General features: G+C 39.8%; 1 protein-coding gene and 1 long non-coding RNA gene across 2 annotated transcripts in view; one reads left to right on the plus strand and one right to left on the minus strand.

The window, feature by feature from the left end:
* Positions 1–26,620, minus strand: part of bach2b (BTB and CNC homology 1, basic leucine zipper transcription factor 2b) — a 101,826-nt gene that overhangs the window by 6,657 nt on the left and 68,549 nt on the right. Inside the window, exons 3-4 of the mRNA XM_056363473.1 lie at positions 11,126–12,637; positions 851–1,057 (exon numbers count right to left, since the gene is read on the minus strand). Coding sequence (XP_056219448.1) covers positions 851–1,057; positions 11,126–12,637 — 1,719 coding nt within the window. The remainder of the gene's footprint in view (positions 1–850; positions 1,058–11,125; positions 12,638–26,620) is intronic.
* On the plus strand, positions 1,066–5,720 carry LOC130160776 (uncharacterized). Its single transcript, XR_008826053.1, has 2 exons — positions 1,066–2,155; positions 2,712–5,720. It is a non-coding gene; the product is annotated as an uncharacterized LOC130160776 (long non-coding RNA).

Consider the following 26,620-nt stretch of genomic DNA (forward strand, 5'->3'; position numbering starts at 1 on the left):
TACCTGTAAACAGTAACCACTCTGAACAGGATACAGGTTAGACACTGAATTATTCAACCTCAAGACTTGATTTTTTATTTTATTTTTTTTAACTATATGCAATGTTCATTTAACAGAACCATTGTAGGCATCTTGTTCAGTATTTTACACCTAATTCACTTTCAACTTTGCTTCACTCAATATGACCGAAGAGGTTAAAACTGATAAGAGAAATATGCTGGAAAGTCGATGAAAAATGTGGTCATGATAACATCAGTAGACAAATTTACATTGCTCTTGACATTGTTTGCTTTTTCCTGTAACACTGACTTTTCTTGAAGATGCAACAGGAACCTGTATCAGTCTCCGGTATGGAAAAGTTACCTTCATGCATTTGAAAAGAGCTGTTAGATTCACTGCATGATAGAGAATATTAGTTCTGCTTCAAAGGTTGAAACACTTTGCTCTTGGACCAATAATTAAATCTTATGATTGTATAGTGGTGAACATTATATTAATATTACTTTGTCATATGTTGGGCAGTGCTGTGAAAATATGACTGCTGCCGCCAACTGATGGGACTGGAGGAGAGAAAAGTCTTATATTGTTGCAGTTCACACATCTGGCCACTAGAGGTCAACAAAGCCAACGTTCTTATTGTCACTTTCATTTCCTGTAATCTCCAATCTTTATCAAAAATGTGACATATTATGAGGTTGTCAGATATCAGGTGCGGGCCAATCTGAAGGACAGAGCTCTAAATAACGGCGGCCCTTCTGAGAGGTACTTCATCACATCACCACAGGTAACTGTTACCCCTGACGACGAGGTGTCTAATGAAGAGCTGAGGGTGCGGAAGCAGTCAACTCACCAGTTTTCTGATCTCACACTCCAGGTTCAGGATGCAGTCGAGCTTCCTCTTGCGGCAGCGCTGTGCCGCGATGCGGTTCTTGCTCCGCCGCCTCACGTCGTGGATGAACTCGAGCTGCTCCGAGGTCAGTTTGTGCATTTTCACCAACATTTGGAAGTCGTTCCGTGGAAGATTTGTGATTTGATCTACGGGGAAAGGGAGCTTCACCTGGAAAAGGGGAAGATAAAAATATCAGACATCAGTTTTATTATTCAGCCTTAATTCAGCTGGACAGACTTACACAGTTAATGTAAAAATATCAAGGTCATCTTTCTCCTACAGAGTCTGAAGTGTGCCGCTGTTATAATTATAGTCTTTGACAGTGTTCAACTTATAAGTAATTATTAATTGATTAATTGAATTGAGAATGTATTACTCAACTCAAAGTTATAAAAAATCAATTTACAGCGTATAACTATGTGGAAATGGGGAAAAAAGCAAATTAAAAGACTTTCCATTGTAAAATTTCAACTCTCTGCACACCCAGAGTTGTTTTCATTTCTTTTGGCTGATTAGACGTTTGTTCAGGTTGAAGTTGGGTTGGTGTTACTGTGGGATTTATCTGAAGGTTCATGTACAAATAAAGATCATAAACATGTAGGTTGTCGCTCCCTATGAAGGTGCAACAAAGCCAACAGGAGAGTGAAGGAAATGTCAAACTGTCTGTTCACTCCCACACAAACCTGAGAAAAGATCTAATCAACTGAAAAAGAAACGTGTAAAGGAACGTGTAGGCGTACAATTCCTGTGCAGGGCCTTGATATGAAGATTTGATCTACTCTTTGATTTCAACTTTGAACTATAAATCCACGATTTGAATCTGAAATTTACAGAAATTGCATAAGGTGGATTTTCCAAATGGGGTTCAGATGGGGTTTATTCTCCCAAGAGTCTTATATTTGAAATAGCTTATGAATAAATATTCCTAACTTCTTTTGGCAGGAATCATGACCTCAGTATTTCTTCAACCCTTTGCTTAAACTCTGAATGTATTTAATCCAGATTTCATCCTCTTGTCTGTGTCAGCTTTACGCAAATAGAGCTGTGTACACCGACAGCGCAGCGGCTCGCATTTCACTCGTGGGTGACCGCCAGAGAAGCTACGTATTACCTGGATTTCCGCTGTTGGTGGCGACCAGGAAGAACAAAAAAAAAAAAAAAGAAGAAAATCCACATTTTACACAGATAATTGATTTCTATTTTTATGTGTCTTGATAGGGGGGCGTGGTCAGGTCACAATGAACATGATGCTTCGGGGTGTTTCACGTAAGTACAACAGATTATTTTACAGTTTTTATTTATTTATTTATTTTAATCACAGATTTTTTACCAAAAAGTTCAACAGGTAAATCAAACAGCCCATTGTGTCCACTATTGTAAGAGCAGTTACTAAATCTAACCACAAGATGGCAGTAGAGCACCACTCCACAAGGCCTCACAGAGCAGGACTTAGTGAGCGTTCAGCTCTCTCCGCCTCACATTTAACATGTAGCACATTCTCAAGCATAGGGGGAAAAGGTGATCCAAGAAAAGAGTCCCTCTCCATCTGTCCTGGAAGTGTGCCCCCTCCATCTGACCGAGAAGTATGCCAGCATGGGTGGGGTGGGGCTGGGTGGGGGGGCAGTGACTTGTCAACCTGATCCAAATCAGTGTCAGGTGATTTCTGGGGTCATGAATATCTGCAGCAGTGCTCACAGGCTGCAGAACAAAAGAATTAGTGGAATAAATACGACAGTGCAAAGCAAAATCAAAAAGCCAGATAATCCGCCGCTGATATGACAACATATCAAGGCTGTATATGTGTTTATTCTCTTTTTCTCAGTTTGGAGAGCAACAACAAGTCAGCCTCTCTCCCCGAGGTGATGGCAAACCTTATGATAAGCACATCATAGGCAGATCCACCCCAGTGGTATCTGTGTGCACCAGGGAGCTGTAGCTCTAGGCAGCGAGGGAAGCAGTGGAGGCATAACAAAGAGCCAGAGGAAGACAGCCGGAGAGCTTGGCAGAGATGAGAGGAGCTGCAGCTCTCTCTTTCTCCTCTCCCTTTCCCTTTCTCTCCCCGTGGCTGCCTCTGTGGAGCGCAGGAAGAACAAAGCCAAACAAAGGAGGAAGACAGGAGAAAGAGGAGCAAGCGATGTGACTCCACTCCATACCTGGCTGACTCGAGCGGGGCCGGATGCTCCCCAGAGACCCTTAGCCGCTCAGATGACTGCAGGCAGAGGCTGCAGCACAGGCAGCTCAGCTTTGTTTCTCCATACTGGTGCACAGCGGCGGCGGAGCTGTCACCTGGTGTAAGCGCTGCACTCGGGGGGATAAGGCAAGGTGCCCACTCATGACAGAATCGAAATTACTCCTCACTCAAAGGCAAATCTAGACATCAATCTCTCTCTGAAAGAGAAAATAGCTCGAGTTTCCTCATTAGAAGTGCAGCCTTCTGAGCAGGCAGGAGCCCTATTTCTCATCTCGGCTCAACATCTGCATGCAGACACATGAATAAATAATGGCCTGAGCTTTCAAGGCCACACTGGGCTCTCGTTACTTTGCCAGGGCATGACTACTCCAGCCTCAAAGAGAGGTGTCGGGAGAGCAATAAAACATCAGTGCGAGCTGCCAGCTTTATCTAAAGCAAAGGAGAAGATGACTCTCTTTGTGATTAGATAGCTTGTGCACCATACCGCACAGCAGATAGAGAAGTGTGAGCTTCTTCCACCACCGGATCTGATGGGAATCTGTGGCCAAACAAGGGGGAAGGAGACGCTGCAACCTTGTGCTGGTTTCTTTCTCCTCTGCATCCACCAGTCACTGGTACACAGGGGATGGCTAAATTTAGCCATCCACCATGAGAACCAGTTCAGAGGCAAAGCTGGGATGACAGAGTACACTTCCACGCTGGTGAATTCACACCCAACTGTTCTGGATTTACATTTCTTTCTTAATTCTCTTCAGTCACTCTCTTTGTCTGGGTCAATTTTTTGCTGTAAATGGGGTAGAGAGTGAAAAGTAGGGCTCATCTGTTATCCAGACCAGCGCCGTGCTGGGCCTCAGCCATGACACTGTTAAAATATAATGGATGTTCAGGTTTCAAGGTGAGGTGATCATTTACACCTGCTGAAAGGTTTTTTTCTTTCAATATAAAGAAGCTGCAGAAAATATTCAGACCCTTTCACTTTTTAAATACTTTATTGTGTTGTAGATTTATCTTTAAAAACTGCTACTTTACACATAATAACCCCATGATGACACCACACGTCAGGAGAAAGATTTAAACACAAAGTCCAAGGATCTCTCTGCAGACCTGTGTGATGAAACTGTGGTGAGGCGTAGCTCAGGGTCAGGGGTATAAAACCATTTCCAAAGCTTTGAATGTTCCCAGGAGCGCAGCGGCCTCAGTAATTGTGAAATGAAAGCTTGGAGTCTTTCTCGAGTCTGCCATCCGGCAAGAAGAGCCTTGGTCAGGGAGGTGACCAAGAACCTGACGGTTACAGAGATGGAGAACCTGCCTGAAGGACTCTGTCAATCAGGCCTTTATAGATGGAAGCCACACTGAGTTTGCCAATGGACGTTTAAACGATGCTCATGAGGAAAAAGATTCTCTAATCTGATGAGACAAAAACGTTACCATTTGAACAGATCTCTGGCTAATACCATCCACAGGGTGAAGCGTGGCGGTGGCAGCGCCTTGATAGAGGAGTCCTTGAAGAAGACCACACGACCTGAGACTGGGGCGTCAGTTCACCTTTCAGCGCGGCACTGACCTGAAGCAAACGGCCAAGACACGGGAGTCTCTGACTGTACTTGAGAGGATCTTCAATGAAGAATGAAATAAACTGCCCAAATTCAGGTGCGCAAAGCTTGTAGAGAATTACTCACTGAATGTTCTAGTTCATTACAGCTTGGGTTTTATTTTCATCAACTGTAGATAAAAAACCAACCAACCAACACAGCACAAAAAACAAAACTACAAAAATAAGCCACAAGTTGTAATAAACAAAAATTGATCTTTTAAAGAGGAGCAGTCTGACAGTTTGGAAAACACACTTTCTGTTTCTCAGATGAGAAGAGAAGAAACTTATCTCTGTGCATCTAGTACAGAGAGTGCTATGAGATGTGTTTAGACTTGCTTGTTATGCAGAAATATGGAACTGCTCCTTTAAAAGAAAACCCAACAATGCATGACCCGAGTCCAGCTGTATTACTTAACACACAGACACGAGACTCCATTTTTCTTATCTCGCTCTCTGAAAGAAAGCAAATCAACTTATTTTTCAAAAAACGTTAAGTAAGGATATCTTTGCATTGTGTTGTAGCCCTGCATCAGGTGGAGACCCGGAGCAGAGGGGAGTCAGTGTGTGCTCACCTGTTAAGTCTCTTGACCCGCTCCGAAGCCTTTACACTCAACTTCATTTCCACAAAGGCAATTTTTCTACTCGCAGCTGTTTAACCCAAAGGCCCCGGCGCTGTCAGCACTCAGATATTTTCTCTGGCAGTTTGCTTTAAGCAATTTCTTTAAGTGATTGCTGCCTGACACCTCCGCTCCAGGTCTGAGCACTACTTGTCCCCTATCTAATCCAAACCAAAATGAGATCTTATCAGTTTTAATGTGTGATTCAGAATTCTGCACATTTGTGTTTCATGCTATCTCTGTAATTAACCCTGTTACGTCTCACATGCTTGCAAATGGGATTATAAAGCCACATTACACATGCAAGTCCTGAGTTAGATCTTAATGAAGAGGATGATGAGAGGTTCAGTAGTAGCTGTTCTATCATGGGGGTTCAAGTAATAATCTGCAACATTTTCAGATTAATTACGATAAATTAATATAAATGAATGACTGTTGTTGGCTCTCTTGCTGAATGACGAAGTCATGAAATATATCAGCTTCATAAAAAGCTTTATCTAAGTTATAAATATTGAATGTTATGGAATAAGCACATGAAAAAAAACGGGCAGTTAATTCTGAAAAAGTGTCAAACTTCATCAACAGAAACTCTGATAAAATAAACTTGCATTACTGGGCACACTATTTGATCGCCAAGCTACTTCTCGGAATTTGAGTGCAAAAACACCACAGCACCGGCCGCCAAGCTGCAAAGACGAGGCCAAGATCAACACAAGAAGAATCTCGCAGATCACCGCTGTTAGGTAGCTGGATGCTAAATACCCCCGTGATTCCAGGTTGACCACAAGATGTAAAACCCTGCAGAGGAATAGAGTTGTTTCTGTGCCCCGGCTGCCCCTAAGGGCCCACGTACTGTACGGTTTTGCTGTTACTCAGCTGTAGCAGCATCCTGGGAATCTCCCGTCCAGCCTGATCACACACTACACACACTATCCTCTTCTCTGCAGGCTCAACAAATAAAAGCACAAAACCTCCTTTTTATATTTATCCCTCTCCACTCAGCCCTCCGGAGTGATACAACACGGTTGATTTGATGCGATTCGGGAGGTAATGAAATGGCTTTATATCTCATTACCTTGTTACTGCTATATTCTGAATATGCATCATGGATAAATATAGATTTCAAAGTAAAATTCTTGGGTAAACAGCACTCCTGTTGCTCAATTTGAACAAGTCTCCCTCTGTGTACTCTGTGTAGGCTACAAAATTCATTTCTTATACACATCACTCTTGCTAAATATAGATTTAAGAGGGAAATGAACGGGCAAACATCCCCCTTGTATTAAACTCGAATAAGTCTCCTTGCACATATCACACAGTGTGTAAACAAGACTCCATTGCTATTTCATTAATAGCTACTGTACACACTCTACTGCCATGCAGCTGCACTCATCATCACATTTGGATGCCACATGTTTGTATTCCATTACATAACAATAAAATCACACTATATACATTACGCTGCTTCAGTTAAATTACCCATAGTGCCCTGGGATGAGAGGATAATCTCACTCGAAAAAGGCACCAGTCACTAATTTATCTGACATGTTATGCATTTACTATTATCACTATTGGATATGACTAAAACAAGTAAATAGCTCCACAGCTAACATTATGAATGGCAACGACCACAGCCACATCATATCTAGAATAGAGCAATGCATCTCTGGCATTGTGCAAGAGTAGTGGAACTAATATTAAGGTCTGTGCACTTCCTGTTGCAAGTTCATTCTACTTTATGGTTTGCATGATAAAAAAGGAAGAAGAAAAGTGTGGTGATGTATGAGGACTACTTCCTAAATCTCCCACTCGCTCTGAGATCAATATTTGCACCTCTGCGGCCAGACGATACGCTGGAATGAGCTCAACGCCTACACTGTAACCAGGAGCTGGAGCTCTGAGAGAGACAAAGAGAGGAGGAGACAGACTGGGGAACAAATGGTGCTGTGTATGCATCTCTATAAATCCACATACTGGTGGATGCAGCTCTCAAACTCTCCTTCAGCGCTGGCAAATCCAGGTGGGATTGTGGCAGCATACAGTGGGGTCCAAAAGTCACTGTGCAGAACATTAACTCTGAGCTGTGCGATTGCAAGCTCTGATTTACTCAGAGTTGAGACCTACTGGGAGGCTGCTGCAAAAAAAACAAACTACATCCATTAAAGCCATTAAAGCAAGACTTTGTAACTAAAAAGTGGACACTGTGCCCAGGGAAAGAAATGCTAAAACTAAACTAAAACGTAAGTAAAGAATAAAGTCAGTGAAATGACACAGTGTAATCTCAGTTTGCTAATATTAGCCAACATTAGCCACCATATTGGTAGTGCAATTTCTGGTACAATAGAATTTTATGGGTTAATGGTGAATGTAAAAAACATAGTGCAATAGTACCACAAGAATAGGAGAGTCATAAAGTTAGTTCACTGGCTCAGTAATGTCTGTTACACAGTGTTATTGATCTAAAGATAGCTTAAATTAGGAAAACATTAGCCACCAAAAGCTATAGTAAGGCTACAGCACCCCGAGTGTATTAAAATGAGCAAGAATACAAATAATTGCTAATAAATACAACTTTAAAAAAAAAAAAGTTACATGATAAATGCTTCAATATTAGCACAAGCAACAAAGAGTCATAAAGTCAGCGAACTGACTCAGTTTTGTTAGCTACACAACAATACCGTTTCTAAATTAGCTAAGCTTACGATTCATACCAGACCTTCTGAAATGTGAGCTACCTGTACTAAACTGAGCAAAAACATGTTTTACTGCTAATAAATTTAGCAGTTTTTTGCAATTATACAATTATGATGAATGCTAAAACGTAGTGTGTCAGTAGCACGACGTCAGAAGAGTCACAAAGTCAGTGAACTCAGTGATGCTAACATTAGCTAACCACCTATAAGCTACTGGTTATAGCACACAAGTATTGACTTATAATAAAGGTGCATTTTATTTCTTATGAATTCAACTATTCATTATTTTTTTCCTCTTTATCTCATTCAATTTAGCAAACAGAACAGAGGTATGATAACAGTAGCCTATTTGTCTGTACATAATAAACTAATAAAATATTCTAGCAGCCACATCCCGCTGTGCATTTTTAAAGAGTTCAGACCCTGTCACTTTTTTTCAATTGTATTTACCACAGGTGGACTCCAACCACGGAGCAGAAACATCTTAAAGAGGATCAAGAGAAATGGGAGGTACGTGAGATGTGTCATAGCAAATTGTCTGAATACTTATGTTAACATGATATTTCTTTTTTTTTTAAGTTTTCTAAAGTTTTCTCTTTGTCATTATGGGGAATTGAGTTTAGACTGATGAGGGATTTTTTTTAATGTTAGTATAAGGCTGCAACATAACAACATATGAAGAGTGAAGGGGTCTGAATACTTTCTGAATACACTGTATATCCAGCCATCATACACCCAACTCCAACTGGCACAGCTTATCTTTTATTTATAATGTATTATTTTACATTTAATCCCTTGTTTAAGTATTTATTATATTATACTATAGGCACAGGCTATTACAGGAATAGCTCCAAGATTTCACTTTCTCCCTTTACACTATTCATTTTCTTAATTCAATCACTGCTAGGAGATAAATCAGACTTTGACTCTAGCAGTATACACTACTCCTGTCATAACAATTAAGACCAATTTACTCTGAGACCAATATAAACCACTGTGACACTATACATCAAATTCCCCTCAAAGAGCCAGACTTTTCAAGTTGTTGATGACTTTTCAGAAGTTAAATATCCGTTTGAGGTGACTGTGCTGTCTGGTGTGACAAACTACTGATAGCCCTCTCCACAGATCTGGCTCACATGAATGCAACAGACCCATAACCACAGAGCAGGAGCTGCCCAGAGACCTCGAGTGACTCTGGCCACTGTACCTTGAATGACTACGCTCCAGTCAGACGGGCCTGCACTTTAATAACTTCCTTCCTCATCGGTATTCATTGTGTCCAGTCCGCGGTCCTGGGCTGCAGCTATTTTTACCAAAGCTGCTTTACCCCTCTGCCATTTGCTCAGCAAACACAGAGAGGACATCCTTCTCCATGTGTTTGTTTGTGCACGGCAGTAGGAAAAAGAGCGGCCCAGGAAGCATGAGGTAGCATTTCTTCACCACATAAAGGCCAAAGGGGAGTAACCTAACACTCTGCTTCATTTTGCAACTACCCCTCTGTGACCTCCGCTATATAACACCAGTGCAATAAACTCTAGAGCAGACAGATCTGGGAAACATTCATTCATGAAGAATGTTATCAACAGCCTGCGATAGCTGGCAGATAACCTTGTATAAGTCAGTGTGTAATGGACAACCTACAATGGCTGACAGATATAAACACGGCCTTACCCGCACAAAGATATGACAAAGGGAACTGAAATGTCTTGTGGTCATTTTTGAGCTGGACTGACAGCTCTGCATTATAGATCAGTCCCATATAATTTACAGCAGCACATTCAGCAGACCCTTCAAAAGCCCATAAATCTAATGGCGATGGGTCACGGTACGAAGGTAATAATTACACATTACTGCTGAGCCTCTTTATTTTGCGGGGTGGAACTGAATTCTTTACACTGAAAAGCACAATCCTGTCATGTAGCTCCAACCCTTGCAACTTGCTCTGTAAATCTGATCACCATGGCAACACACCAGTTTCTCTCTCTCTCTCTCTTTCTCTCTTTTCTCTCCTCTGTGCACTTAGAGCAACCCCCTCCGCCGAGCTCATCAAAAATAATTCTGTCTACACAAGCAAACATCGCTGAATGTAACATCGAGTCAAAGATGGCCTGGCACTGAAAGTTTGTCATTTAAAGCCAACATATGACATCACAGGCGTCAAGTTCTCATCTGACTCACATGTGCAGGCGAGGTGCAGATGGAAATTTAAAAAAATTAAAGCGAGCACTATGAGGATCTTTCTATATACTTTCCCTCGGGTGGTAAATTTGCTCATTTCACATTGTTACACCTGAGCTGCGGCTCCATCTGTGTGTTAGAGTCCCTCACTGATCTTTACCTGGTAAACAACAACAGTCGTCTAGTCTGCAGCTTTGGAGGACGTCTGCCCAGGTGGATTAAGGGGAGGATGATTAGAGGATTGGCTATTCATCCGTCATCGTCAGCACTGTCAGACTGCACTACAGCCCAAAGCTCAACCTCCCTGTCCACTCTCATTCCACGGGCGCACCACTGCTGTAATGTTTAGGTTGTAATCCCTGTAATCGCACACCTTCAACGCGGCTGCAGCTAATTGTTGATAGATGAGAAATGTCACAAGTCGGCTAAAGGCTGCGCAGAGAATTAGCATATGCATATTTATGGAGACGGATTACAAGCGTCAGTGTTTCTGCTCGGGATAAAACGAGATACTTAGGCTAGTTGGCACTGGCTGAGAGACAAAACAGAGCCAGAGGGAATCACTTCAGAGGGCAGGTCTACCCCGGGAGAATCCTGACCCCGCAGCGCTTTTCACAAACACACTCCTCTTGGGGAGGATGATCAACCAATCACGGTCTTAAAAACAGCACCACAGCCTCCTGCGTTTAGACTGTCCTGGTACATTTGGGCTCTCATATTCAGACTCATTACACACATCTCCAGCAGTGCATGAAGCAGATTAATAATATCAAAGCACATCTGTGCCCTTTGGTGGTGCTGTAAATCTTACGCTGAACACTCCTACTTCAATTACATGATGATTTAATGACTGCTAATGCAGACCTGGAGAGCAGGCCACTGCAGTATAATTAGCCATGGTGGAATTGAGTGTGACTGCTCGTTGTGTGTTACATGTGAAAGACAATGTTTTACACTCACCTCTGGCCCCCGCTCCTGTACGTGGCAGGACTCGCTGTCTCCCTCTGAGAAGGACCCTGACTCGTCGCTGGAGTTGGTGCCGTAGGACTGCTCACATTTGATCTTGGGCCGCACTTGGTTAAAAAGAGCATCCCCTCCCACACTCTGCTCCTGCTGGTCCACATTGAGGCAGCGCGCCACGTTGGAGCACGGCGAGGAGGAGAATTCAAATTGGGGCAGGCTACAGGGAGAGCCTCCACTGCCGTCCTCCGCGTAGGAGTATGAGGAGCAGGAGCTGGAAGTCCTGGTACGCGTCTCACAAGGCGGCGAGCGTGGGCACACTTTGATTGGCACTGGGCAGCTGGTGTTGGGCCTTGGGCGGCATAAGAGTGGAGGTTCAGTGGAGGTGGTGCTGGGAGAGTAGGTCTGGGAGGTGGGGAGGGACTGGCTGGCTCCAGCCCACAGGCCCTTTGGCATGTGCTCAGAGAGCTCCATCTCCAAAGAGTTCCCACCAGGGTAGGAATGCGCTGGGGTTCCCAGATGGTTGCAGGCCGCTGAGGAAAATATGACACTACGGCGGTCTAGCTCAACTTCCTGTTTGCAGACCCCATCACAGGAAGCGGACTTGAGGGACAACCCTGCAGGGAAACCGTCCATGTCCTTTGGGGATGTAACAGACAGATCCAGCTCCCCAGTGAAAGGCCTGAAGTCTTTTTTATGATCTCCCTGAGAGTTTCCTTTGTCCTGGGGGCAAACAAGTCTGTTGGCGAATAGCTGCTGTGATGTGTTGGGCAGGCTGGGGAGGTCCATCCCTTTCTTGAAGAGGGCTCGGAGGCAGGAAGGAGACTTGGTTCTCTTGGTTCTTTCCATAGATATTGGGCTATCCATCTCCATGGCTGTCACACTGTCCTTATCCCTGACATCCTGCTCATCTCCTGACAGGCACAATGAGATGGCCTCTTCCTCTGCCTGTGGTTCAACTTTGATCTGTGCCAAAGGCAGCCTGACCTGATCCGGCACTTCCCCGCTAACGCTGCTCTCTTTTAATGTGCTTGGAAAACCTGAGGTACTGGTGTGTGAGGAGGTGTCAATATTGTGCTTGTTGCAAGCCCACTGGTATTTCCTGTACTTGGGGCATCGTGGCAGGTCTGACCCTCCATGCCGATCGAAGTCCAGGCGGCCGTCCGTGAAGTTACTGGGTATAGCCATCGCTAGCCGATCATTGTCAGGGCGTCGGAAGGAGGCGAGGGCGTCGGCACACCGCCGCGCCCTGGGGGAGGTGGGCCTTTCCGCCTCTGACTGCATGCTCTCATCCTCTGAGTTGTTTGCCTCCGCGGCCACCTTGTGGTAGGGTAGCAGGCTGTCGTCCTCGCTGCGCAGCTGAGCTTCCAGGAAACGAAAGCATGAGTCCTCGAGGTTGTGCATGCGCAGGAATTCAGCACAGCGGATGACCTCCTGGATGTTTTCTCTGCTGAGTAACAGCTTAGCAGTGTAGGCAAACTGCAACAATGGGGCAAATCCCCTGGCAGTGACCTGCAAAAAAACAGGGAAATTGCCAGCATTACCATCAGCACAGCCATTGTTCAGAGCATTTGGAGTGTGGTGAGATAACCCGACAGCTCCAACAACCATAAACAAACACTGTAAAGTACCAGTTAATCTTTTTATTGGGTCAGCACTGAAGCTTCTATACAGCAGTAAATAAGAACTGGTGCTCTGGGAATGTTGGCGGGTTGTGTGTCCATCTTCATGTCCATAATAACAACCTGTGGGACATTCCAGCAGTCCCACCACTGTCTGCTCTGTGGTCGCATCACTGGTTTTCCCTCCACCCACTCCTGCTACTGCTGCGTATTTGCAAAACCCTTACTTACTCGAGGAACAAGTGCTGCTTTATACTCATTCAGTTTCATGTATTCACTCTTGGCAGCAGGGATCTACATAGAAACTGTGTGTCGCTGGATGGCCAAATGATGGTATTACTTAAAACAGAATCAGTGACTATGTGGTTATAAATACAGGGCCAGGTTTAAACTTTTAACCTCAGCATTGAGGTTTGGTATTGCTTCCAAAAGCTTTGATACTGATACCAAACTCACACTTTTTTTTAAAACCTTACGTGACAAACAAAGTTAAATCCTGTTTAAACACAAGCAGCCTAAATAAAATGTTCAAAACTGCGATTTAAAGTTGGGGAAGAGAGAGGGGATGACATGCAGCTCCAGGAACTACTTTTTTGGCTTTATTTGATAGAGACAGACAGGAAATACAGGAGAGAATAGGGGGAAGGGGCCGGTCAGGAGTTGAACCGGGGATTGGCTGTTCAGGGCATTTGAACCCATGTGCCCTAACCATTCAGCCATTAGGTCAGAGACTATTTGATCACAGCAAAAAGAAATTAGATCATGAATCCGACCACATGGGTTTATAATGACTTCACATTTGCACTTCACAGTAAACTGCAGCTGTAATATTAGATTTTTGTTGCCCCCACAACACTGAAATGAATATGTCTGGCTATGCTCTTTACTGCTTTAGTGCTCTGATCAAGGCACGGCCACACTTTCTGTGTCGGAGTCCTGCGTCCTCAGGTCAAGTGCCTGTAAAGCCTAATGGTTTGTAAGACTGCGGCTTATCCCTGTTGTGGCCATGTGGCACGGGATGATAGAGGGAAGCCGTCCATTTAGACATAATGCCAGATAATTAGGTAAACTCCTGAGCCTGCAGAAGTCCAGGCTGCGCTGCCCTCTGCTGCTGTGCACACAGAGACAGAGAGAAAAGGAGCCGGCTGTAAGACGGAGGGCTTGTCTGCTGTTTGGAGATCAGTGTGAGGTTCACACTAGGTTGCGTTCATCACTTTACTCAGGCTCTGGCACCCAATCCCTGCAGCTTTACTTATGTTCACTGTCTGGTGACAAACACATTACCGTTAGGCGCTCAGGGGAATGCGATCAAACGACACAGAGGAAAGGTGCGCGCACAAAAGCAATTACAATCGATTCACTTTTAATCTGGGATGCTATTGTTTGCTCTGTAAAGCACCTTTTCAGTGGCTGAGTGATGTAAGGTCGTTTTTACGCGACCTAACAGAGGCTCGCAGATGTAAAGGATGAGCATGCCAATGTGGTTTTAATGAGCCGACTGTTTACTGATTGTTTTGCTGCCTTTGTTGGAGGGAAACAGGAAGATGAATTACCCTACGTGGCACAGTCTGCGCGGTGTGAGCACTGCAGCAGCTTCCAGAGGTCCCGCGGTCTCTGCCAGACACCCCACTAGTAAAACAGGATTTTCTCTCCTAAGTAATCAAGCTTATAAAACCACAGAATTTGCTCTGTGGATTTTTTCCGCTTGGAAAAACAACTAAGTAGTATGCATGAGGAAACACAAACATGTCAGTAAAAATAGCTTGAGGTCATCTGAGTGAGTCTAAGAACGCATTAAATCATCAGGCCTTGTGGATATTCTTGAAGATAAATAAACATGTGCATTAGGATGCTCGCCCGTTGTTTTCCAGAGGTCTAAACCCTGCAGAGCCGATACTTTATCGACTTCATCCTTGTTCATATTCCAAAAAAACATAAATGAATAAAAAATCCTTGTGAAATTAGAGCTAATATATGCTGGAGGCTCAGAACTCGACAACAACAACACACTGGGGGATGTGTCTGTGCCAATGCATGGAACATGGCCCAAAATTCAGACAGGGATTATGTGGTTAAAGAACAGATACAGAGCTTTTTAGAGCTTTAAATTATAAAACACCCAATTTGACTCTCAGCTAAACTGAATCTGGATTTAAACAGTGTTCATTTGATAACATGAACAGCAGACTTGAGCACACGCTGAGAGTCATACTGTGGAAAGATTATCTACATTACACATGTTGACAGTGCTGGTGCAGTGGTGAGGCCAACCAGTCCACTCCCCTTCCCTGACAATATCCACAACAGACAATGTAATTAATATTTTAAATTATTTGTATTTTTCATGTTATCTTTTAACGGTACAGTATGAAACTTTTTAAAATAATATTTATTAGTAGAAATAGGCTGCAAAATGTATTTTATTTTGGAAAGTTTCTGTCTTCAGGTCATTTCCTGTGACCCAGACTGATTGAACAGCCTGGCAGCAAAGCAGGGGTAATGCTCTCTAATGTTTTTGAATGAGCCTCGCCACACTAACCAATTAGAGATGGACAAAGAGAAAGGGAGCGATGGGAGGAACAGAGTGGGTTGCTAATGCTAGCTTGAGATTATCTATTGACATCGATTTTATTTGATAGTCAACAGAGAGGCAGACAGGAAACATGAAGGAGAGAGAAGGGGAGTGACAAGCAACAAAGGTCCCAAGCTGGAATCGAACTGCAGATGTTGTGTTTCTTTATGTGCTGTAAACATTTAGCTACCTCAGTTCTCCACATACAGAATCCTTTATTTTTTTTGAGCATTGATATAATATTTTAAACTCAAGGTTCACTTTTTTTACACAGTTTCAAGCATTAGTTTTCCATTACAAATGCATTTTAGGGGTAATTTAAAAGACGTTTCAATGTTACCATGCTGTTAACATTATGATTTTATTAACATTTATTGTTTGATTTTAATGTAACTGTGAGCTCAGATAGAGTTTGTGGAACTCTGCTAGAGAGATGGACACCATTCTTCAAAAAGATTATTAGGCGTTTTGATGATGGTGGTGCAGAGTGCTGTCTAACACAATGGTCCGAAATCTCCCATAGGTGTTCAAGTGTGTTGAAATCATCAAATTATCATGCAGTACACCTGTATGTATTTACCTGTATTCCTTTGTTCAGTTTTTCCTTTCATTTGTTACCCATCTGAACATGTGTAACTTATCAATGCCATCATCAATTTATCCTGTTGTCCCTCAGTTACGCATTGACCATGAAATGCTTAAATCTGTGACTCTCTATATAAATAAATATAAATAAACGTGTTTCATTTTCATTTCATTTCATATTTGCAGCAGTATGAAATGAGGCACATCTTCTGGAAAACAACAGCTGTCAAATCTTTCCAGTTTTCTTTCAGCTGGCCCGTGACAGCTTGAGATACTTCCCAGTTAGGTTTATAAGTCATTGCTTGTGGCCCTGTTACCTTCAGTCCCTGATGCAGTGACTACCACCTTTAATCAGTCATGCTATAAAAAGTTATACTTGCATAATTAGACGTGTGTTTGCTGTTGACATGTTTCATTTTGGGCATAAGTCTTAGTTCTCATGTGAATTTAATTTACACATCTGCTGAATGTCTTTGTGCTGTCATATGATCACAGATAGCCAAATGTTAAGATGTAAAACATCATGCCAGCAGCAGACTTAACAGGTGTGATACACATCTGTTTGCATACAGTGTATAATGTGTGATAAGATTACTATAAACACTTCATTTAAGATATATCTGTGTTTTTTCATCTGCACAGTGTTCCCCGGTTGGTTCTGGTAGCTGAACCTGCATCATTCTTGTGCCTCCACAGGCTGCAATTTCCCAGCATGCCACTGGTCTAAAGCACAGTGAGCTCTGGCTAACAGACAGTGTAACAGCACTGTGGATATCAGTCATTGTTAAGAGGAAGCTGCTGACTCCATATCTGTGAGGGGGGATTGTGTGTGTGTGTGTGTGTGTGTGTGTGTGTGTGTGTGTGTGTGTGTGTGTGTGTGTGTGTGTGTGTGTGTGTGTGTGTGTGTGTGTGTGTGTGTGTGTGTGTACACCTGACTGCGCTACAGTAAATGGGTGGGTGGGAGTGTGTGTGTGAATGAGTGTGATGTATTGGGGGGAGGGCAGAGGCTTTGACTGGACCAGCCGCTCTACTGATGAGCACAGCACATCTATAACACCACTGCTGCTGCAGCACACACACATTTCTGTACTTGCTGCAGTAATGAATCCACTGAATCTACATGAAGATCTGCTGCTCTTTTCCACTATAAAATCTATAATGGTACAGTATATTGTGTGTGCTTCTTTTTTTTTTTTTACTGCAAATCATGTTGCTACTTCAATGACCTTGTTGATATGAAAAAAAATTCTGTATTTTTATTTTTGCATTGTTGTACCCCACTCCAATGCCTTACTATTACACTTCAATAAAAATGGGGGGATTTTGAGACACTGGCTCAAAATGTCAGCATTACAGTCGCCAATAAAGCTAATGCATATGTCTTTGGAGCATGGGAGGAACCAGGCCCTGCCAAGCCCAGGATTCGAACCCTCAACCTTCTCAATGGAAAGCCACAGTTCTAAACACTGTGCCACATGGTACATAAGTCATTGCATCATAAGGAATAAAAATGTGGTATAGTAAGGCAGAAATCTTCATAGTATGGTAAGGCATAAAATGTCATAGTACGGTAAGGCATAAAAACGTCATAATATAGTAAGGTGTAAAAACATCATAGTAAAGTATGGCATGAAACGTAAAAAAAAAACGTCATAGTATAGTAAGGCGTAAAAACATGAAAAAACATCACAGTTTAGTAAGACATAAAATGACAGTATAGTAAGGGATAAAAATTCATAAAAACGTCATAGTATAGTAAGTCATAAAATGTCATAAAAACATCATAGTATAGTAAGGCATAAAAAAGTCATAAGAACGTCATAGTATAGTAAGGCATAAAATGTCATAGTATAGTAAGGCATAAAAAGTCATAAAAACGTCATAGTACAGTAAGTCATAAAATGTCATAAAAACATCATAGTATAGTAAGGCATAAAATGTCATAAAAACATCATAGTATAGTAAGGCATAAAAAGTCATAAAAACGTCATAGTATAGTAAGGCATAAAAAGTCATAAAACCGTCATAGTACAGTAAGGCATAAAATGTCATAGTATAGTAAGGCATAAAAAGTCATAAAAACGTCATAGTACAGTAAGGCATAAAATGTCATAGTATAGTAAGGCATAAAAAGTCATAAAAACGTCATAGTATAGTAAGGCATAAAAAGTCATAAAAACGTCATAGTATAGTAAGGCATAAAATGTCATAGTATAGTAAGACATAAAAAGTCATAAAAACGTCATAGTACAGTAAGGCATAAAATGTCATAGTATAGTAAGGCATAAAAAGTCATAAAAACGTCATAGTATAGTAAGGCATAAAAAGTCATAAAAACATCATAGTATAGTAAGGCATAAAAAGTCATAAAAACGTCATAGTATAGTAAGGCATAAAAAGTCATAAAAACATCATAGTATAGTAAGGCATAAAAAGTCATAAAAACGTCATAGTATAGTAAGGCATAAAATGTCACAGTATAGTAAGGCATAAAAAGTCATAAAAACGTCATAGTATAGTAAGGCATAAAATGTCATAAAATGCCATAGTATAGTAAGGCATAAAAAGTCATAAAAAGTCATAAAAACGTCATAGTATAGTAAGGCATAAAACATCATAGTATAGTAAGGCATAAAAAAGTCATAAAAACGTCATAGTATAGTAAGGCATTAAAAGTCATAAAAACGTCATAGTATAGTAAGGCATAAAATGTCATAGTATAGTAAGGCATAAAAAGTCATAAAAATGTCATAGTATAGTAAGGCATAAAAAGTCATAAAAACGTCATAGTATAGTAAGGCATAAAATGTCATAGTATAGTAAGGCATAAAAAGTCATAAAAATGTCATAGTATAGTAAGGCATAAAATGTCATAAAATGCCATAGTATAGTAAGGCATAAAAAGTCATAAAAACATCATAGTATAGTAAGGCATAAAACATCATAGTATAGTAAGGCATAAAAAAGTCATAAAAACGTCATAGTATAGTAAGGCATTAAAAGTCATAAAAACGTCATAGTATAGTAAGGCATAAAATGTCATAGTATAGTAAGGCATAAAAAGTCATAAAAATGTCATAGTATAGTAAGGCATAAAAAGTCATAAAAACATCATTGTATAGTAAGGCATAAAATGTCACAGTATAGTAAGGCATAAAAAGTCATAAAAACGTCATAGTATAGTAAGGCATAAAATGTCATAAAAACGTCATAGTATAGTAAGGCATAAAAAGTCATAGTATAGTAAGGCATTAAAAGTCATAAAAATGCCATAGTATAGTAAGGCATAAAAAGTCATAAAAACGTCATAGTATAGTAAGGCATAAAAAGTCATAAAAACATCATAGTATAGTAAGGCATAAAAAGTCATAAAAACGTCATAGTATAGTAAGGCATAAAAAGTCATAAAAACATCATAGTATAGTAAGGCATAAAAAGTCATAAAAACGTCATAGTATAGTAAGGCATAAAATGTCACAGTATAGTAAGGCATAAAAAGTCATAAAAACGTCATAGTATAGTAAGGCATAAAATGTCATAAAAAGTCATAGTATAGTAAGGCATAAAAAGTCATAGTATAGTAAGGCATTAAAAGTCATAAAAATGCCATAGTATAGTAAGGCATAAAACATCATAGTATAGTAAGGCATAAAAAAGTCATAAAAACGTCATAGTATAGTAAGGCATAAAAAGTCATAAAAACGTCATAGTATAGTAAGGCATAAAATGTCATAGTATAGTAAGACATAAAAAGTCATAAAAACGTCATAGTACAGTAAGGCATAAAATGTCATAGTATAGTAAGGCATAAAAAGTCATAAAAACGTCATAGTATAGTAAGGCATAAAAAGTCATAAAAACATCATAGTATAGTAAGGCATAAAATGTCATAGTATAGTAAGGCATAAAAAGTCATAAAAACGTCATAGTATAGTAAGGCATAAAAAGTCATAAAAACATCATAGTATAGTAAGGCATAAAAAGTCATAAAAACGTCATAGTATAGTAAGGCATAAAAAGTCATAAAAACATCATAGTATAGTAAGGCATAAAAAGTCATAAAAACGTCATAGTATAGTAAGGCATAAAATGTCACAGTATAGTAAGGCATAAAAAGTCATAAAAACGTCATAGTATAGTAAGGCATAAAATGTCATAGTATAGTAAGGCATAAAAAGTCATAAAAACGTCATAGTATAGTAAGGCATAAAAAGTCATAAAAACATCATAGTATAGTAAGGCATAAAATGTCATAGTATAGTAAGGCATAAAAAGTCATAAAAACGTCATAGTATAGTAAGGCATAAAAAGTCATAAAAACATCATAGTATAGTAAGGCATAAAAAGTCATAAAAACGTCATAGTATAGTAAGGCATAAAAAGTCATAAAAACATCATAGTATAGTAAGGCATAAAAAGTCATAAAAACGTCACAGTATAGTAAGGCATAAAATGTCACAGTATAGTAAGGCATAAAAAGTCATAAAAACGTCATAGTATAGTAAGGCATAAAATGTCATAAAATGCCATAGTATAGTAAGGCATAAAACATCATAGTATAGTAAGGCATAAAAAAGTCATAAAAACGTCATAGTATAGTAAGGCATTAAAAGTCATAAAAACGTCATAGTATAGTAAGGCATAAAATGTCATAGTATAGTAAGGCATTAAAAGTCATAAAAATGTCATAGTATAGTAAGGCATAAAAAGTCATAAAAACATCATTGTATAGTAAGGCATAAAATGTCACAGTATAGTAAGGCATAAAAAGTCATAAAAACGTCATAGTATAGTAAGGCATAAAAAGTCATAAAAACATCATAGTATAGTAAGGCATAAAAAGTCATAAAAACGTCATAGTATAGTAAGGCATAAAAAGTCATAAAAACATCATAGTATAGTAAGGCATAAAAAGTCATAAAAACGTCACAGTATAGTAAGGCATAAAATGTCACAGTATAGTAAGGCATAAAAAGTCATAAAAACGTCATAGTATAGTAAGGCATAAAATGTCATAAAAACGTCATAGTATAGTAAGGCATAAAAAGTCATAGTATAGTAAGGCATTAAAAGTCATAAAAATGCCATAGTATAGTAAGGCATAAAAAGTCATAAAAACGTCATAGTATAGTAAGGCATAAAAAGTCATAAAAACATCATAGTATAGTAAGGCATAAAAAGTCATAAAAACGTCATAGTATAGTAAGGCATAAAAAGTCATAAAAACATCATAGTATAGTAAGGCATAAAAAGTCATAAAAACGTCATAGTATAGTAAGGCATAAAATGTCACAGTATAGTAAGGCATAAAAAGTCATAAAAACGTCATAGTATAGTAAGGCATAAAATGTCATAAAAAGTCATAGTATAGTAAGGCATAAAAAGTCATAGTATAGTAAGGCATTAAAAGTCATAAAAATGCCATAGTATAGTAAGGCATAAAACATCATAGTATAGTAAGGCATAAAAAGTCATAAAAACGTCATAGTATAGTAAGGCATTAAAAGTCATAAAAACGTCATAGTATAGTAAGGCATAAAATGTCATAGTATAGTAAGGCATAAAAAGTCATAAAAATGTCATAGTATAGTAAGGCATAAAAAGTCATAAAAACATCATTGTATAGTAAGGCATAAAATGTCACAGTATAGTAAGGCATAAAAAGTCATAAAAACGTCATAGTATAGTAAGGCATAAAATGTCATAAAAACGTCATAGTATAGTAAGGCATAAAAAGTCATAGTATAGTAAGGCATTAAAAGTCATAAAAATGCCATAGTATAGTAAGGCATAAAATGCTATAGTATAGTAATGCATTAAATGTCATAGTATAGTAAGGCAAAACAAGTCATAAAACGTCATAGTATAGTAAGGCATAAAAAAGTCATAGTATAGTAAGGCATAAAATGTCATAAAAACGTCATAGTAAAGTAAGGCATAAAATGTCATAAAAACATCATAGTATAGTAAGGCATAAAATGTCATAGTATAGTAAGGCATAAAAAGTCATAAAAACGTCATAGTATAGTAAGGCATAAAATGTCATAGTATAGTAAGGCATAAAAAGTCATAAAAACGTCATAGTCTAGTAAGGCATAAAATGTCATAAAAATGTCATAGTATGGTAAGGCATAAAAAGTCATAAAAACGTCATAGTATAGTAAGGCATAAAATGTCATAGTATAGTAAGACATAAAAAGTCATAAAAACGTCATAGTACAGTAAGGCATAAAATGTCATAGTATAGTAAGGCATAAAAAGTCATAAAAACGTCATAGTATAGTAAGGCATAAAAAGTCATAAAAACATCATAGTATAGTAAGGCATAAAATGTCACAGTATAGTAAGGCATAAAAAGTCATAAAAACGTCATAGTATAGTAAGGCATAAAATGTCATAAAAACGTCATAGTATAGTAAGGCATAAAATGTCATAAAAACATCATAGTATAGTAAGGCATTAAAAGTCATAAAAATGCCATAGTATAGTAAGGCATAAAAAGTCATAGTATAGTAAGGCATAAAAAAGTCATAAAAACGTCATAGTATAGTAAGGCATAAAATGCCATAGTATAGTAAGGGACAAAAATGAATAAAAACGTCATAGTATAGTAAGGCATAAAATGTCATAGTATAGTAAGGCATAAAATTTCATAGTATAGTAAGGCATAACAAGTCATAAAACGTCATAGTATAGTAAGGCATAAAATGTCATAAAAACATCATAGTATAGTAAGGCATTAAAAGTCATAAAAATGCCATAGTATAGTAAGGCATAAAACATCATAGTATAGTAAGGCATAAAAAAGTCATAAAAACGTCATAGTATAGTAAGGCATAAAATGCCATAGTATAGTAAGGGACAAAAATGAATAAAAACGTCATAGTATAGTAAGGCATAAAATGTCATAGTATAGTAAGGCATAAAATTTCATAGTATAGTAAGGCATAACAAGTCATAAAACGTCATAGTATAGTAAGGCATAAAATGTCATAAAAACATCATAGTATAGTAAGGCATAAAATGTCATAAAACGTCATAGTATAGTAAGGCATAAAATGTCATAGTATAGTAAGGCATAACAAGTCATAATAAGTCATAGTATAGTAAGGCATAAAAAGTCATAAAAAAACCCAGTTACTTGTTAATTTACTAATGATAATGAGGTCTACATTTCCAGTGTAAAATATTTTTGACAAATAGTTACCACAGACAGGAGTGTATTGTGTTAACTCTGTTATCATGTTTTATTTTGTGTTTTTGAAGTTAAATTTAAATGAAGAACTATATCCTTGCTCTGAAATCAACTCCAACTCTGACAGCTCTGGTGTAATGTTCTTCACCATTCACTGACCTTTTATTCAGTCTGACTTTTGTATTTAACGTATGTTGTTGAAGATCTAAAGCACTTTTCACTGTATGATTTGAATGTTGATGGCTAACACAAAAAATAAGATCTATTCACATATAAACCACACACAAAAAGAACAAAACACAAGTTTGCAGCAATCTGAGAAAGTGTACACTAAAATATCTGCCACTGGTCTCTCTTCACACACACACACACACAGGCATGGTTATGTGTGTTAAATTGAACCATGCCAACTGCAGTGGCGAGGCAGTGGAAGCTTAAACAAGGCTGGGTGGCTGGCCGGCTGCATCCAGAGCTGCTGATAAACAGCAACGCTGCTGGAGGAAAAAGTGCTGAGCATACCAGGGATCTATTTTCAGCTAGTATCAGCAGCTGCTGCCTGCGGGAGCGCATCTTTATGTGTGCCCTGTACCATATGTGATTACTCCACTGTTACAACCAGCACAGCAGCCTAATGAAGGAAATTGTAAAGGGAGCGACACAGGATGAAGGGATGGAAGGAGGGGGTAAATATTAGGAGCGAGGGACGGAGCACCGAGGAAAATGAGAGAGGAAGCGTGTAGGAAACTAACTGCTAAAGGAAGAAGAGCAGGACAGGGAGGATACACAGAGCGTTTCCTGGTCATTAGCCGACTACCACAATGCTTGAAACATGTCAGCTGTTAGCAGCACTAAGTGTATGAGTTAAGACAAAGACACAGATTCATCAATATGACAGATAGGGGCCATTTTAGACCGTAAACAGTCCTGCTCTGCATCTGGAGTGGACAAGCGATACCATTACAGGGCAGGATATTATAGGCAGTGGCCAATCACTGACAATTCGCATGACATCTTTAGGAAGCCTGCCAAATATCCTTTTATAAACAGGCTGAGCAATAGTACACCACCCTCCCCCTCCCCTCTCCTCCCTCGATAACTCCCTCTTCCTTCACCCAGCACTCCTCTCTTACATCGGCCTTTTGCCTTCTTAGAAGAGAAGACTAATTTATGCAAATGTGCCTCAGTGAATTCCTGCATGTCATGCATGCTAATGAGGAACGTGGCATGGCATGACAATGGGAGTGCTTCCCCGCATAAGAGAAAACACTCCTTCTCTATTGGAGGGAGCGGGCGACGCTTTAACATGAGATGTGCTGAGTAACCTGACATTAACCTCTGCGTTCGCAGAAAACAATAAGGAGCCTGAGTCACAGCACTGATGGAAATGAAACAGGCGCTGCACTGTAACGCTGTCATGCCGCCATTGTGAGTTAAGCTGTTATGCTGGAGGAGATGACAGGAAATGTGCAGGGACAATAACCCGCCGCAGAACAGAACAGCTCCCGTGCCAAAGCAAAGTCTTTTATAAAGACAGCTGGAGCAGACGTACAGTAAGCAATGGGACAGCCTCTGTCTGTCTATCTATCCACAGCTTTCATTAAAGATACATTACACTGATAAATTGATGAGATACTTTAACATCACCTGGCTAAAAATCAGATGTGACAAGCCCCTGGCAGCACATTGAAAATCTAGTGTAAGTGCCTTTATACCACACTGGACAGTCTGCACATTCGCCTCATTTATAAATCAACTTTTTTTCAATTAATTTGGATTGTATTTCAGATTTTTAATCGATTTTCTTACCTTCTAAATAGGGCTGAACAATATGAATAAAAAGAAAAAAAGAAAAAGAAAATCCTATTTTGATGATTTTGACAGATTTTAGTGGGAATGGTGATTTTTGCATTTCATTTTCACTGAACAAAAACTCAAAAAAGTCTTGTACCAAACATGCATGTTCTTTTATATCTGTATAACATGATTTTATATATATTTTATATTACATTTATACATTATCAAAAAAATTACAGCTCCTGCAATTTGGATATTGCACTTGGCCAAACTGCGATTTCAATATTACCTTGGATAATTGTTCAACCCTACTTCCAAGCAACCATTCTTCTTCTTCTTCTTCTTCAAAACTTCCATCAGTTAGATTATCGGCCACAGTGAACATCATGTTGCGTTAATACGGCTGTAACTGCAAAAGTGTTTGAAAGATCTGCACTCTTATCTAACAACATCGCAACTGACGAACCGGAACCGAAATCAATGTTAATCGTGAAAGGAAGTACTGAGCACTGAGAAAACATTTAGTTTCACAGTAATTGGAAATGTTAGCATGGGTCAAATCTGGATACCTAAGGAGTACCTATGGACCTTTGCTGTTTATTGTAATATAATTTTTATTAAATTGAATTTTAAAAAATTGGAATCACAAAAAGTATTGTAAAAATCGTTATCGAAGTCAATGTATTGGTATCAGTACCAATATCGAAGGTTTTTGAACGATAACCAGCCCCGTGTAAGTAAAGTGTGGTCTTCGGTGACAACAGAAAGCTTAGATGTTCCTTGTGCTGAGCTATGAGTAAGTAAACCTCCCCCTGACAGTGGATTAAATCAGATACTGTACATCCTAATCCTCTGCTAGTGCAATTTACAGCACCAACCAGACACTCGGGAGGACATGACCCAACCTCTACACTATTTAAGAAACAACAGGGTTGTTTGTTTTTGACAAAACATTTTTTTTTGAAGTATAGTAATATGCCAAGATCTAGACTTTCAGCCTTGCATTCACTATGTGTGGTGGGTTCATCATCCCAGACTAATGAATGTCTGTGTATTCCTTTCATTAGCTGTGATTTTCGTTGCTTTACTGTGCCGGGTTTGAAGGTTAAACATAAAGAGCATAAACATGGGATCACGCCGCAGGCTGTCGCCCAGCAGGCTGGCTGCTCAAGGTGCTCCTCTACCCAGCCTCTCACACTCAGACAAAGACTCTGCATCTTCTGTCAGTTTACGGGATGAGATGTGCCCTTGTGCTGCTAGAGAAAGAGAGACCCCCCGCCGGACCGAGGGGGTTGGGTATTAGTGCCAGCACTCCCACCGCACCATATCACTCCTCTCTCTCCACCGCTTCCTCTTCATGTTCTACCACCCAACCCCCATCTTTAAGGAAGGCAAGGCTCTTTTCCTGGATCCAGGCTCCTACCATCTGTCTAATAGGCTGTATGTGTGTGATAGTGTCCTGGCCAGACACTTGGCGTGGGGCCAGTCTGTGTGAGGCCCCCTCAGATTAGCCAGTATTGGAAAAGTCAAGCCCCGATCAACTGTTTGACCTGAGGTGGTGGACGGATGTCACTCATCAACCTCCCAAACTACCGCAAGACCATTAAATTGCCTGCCTCTGGAGTATCTCAAAGTCTCGCTGTCTGTCTGAGCAGCAGGTTTTTTCTTTGTTGTCTTATGAGCTGTGTAGCCTGAAGTCCTGCCCCCTCTATAGTCTGGTTCAGTTC

The sequence above is a fragment of the Seriola aureovittata genome, chromosome 19 (assembly GCF_021018895.1).
Source record: "Seriola aureovittata isolate HTS-2021-v1 ecotype China chromosome 19, ASM2101889v1, whole genome shotgun sequence".
NCBI lineage: Eukaryota > Metazoa > Chordata > Actinopteri > Carangiformes > Carangidae > Seriola > Seriola aureovittata.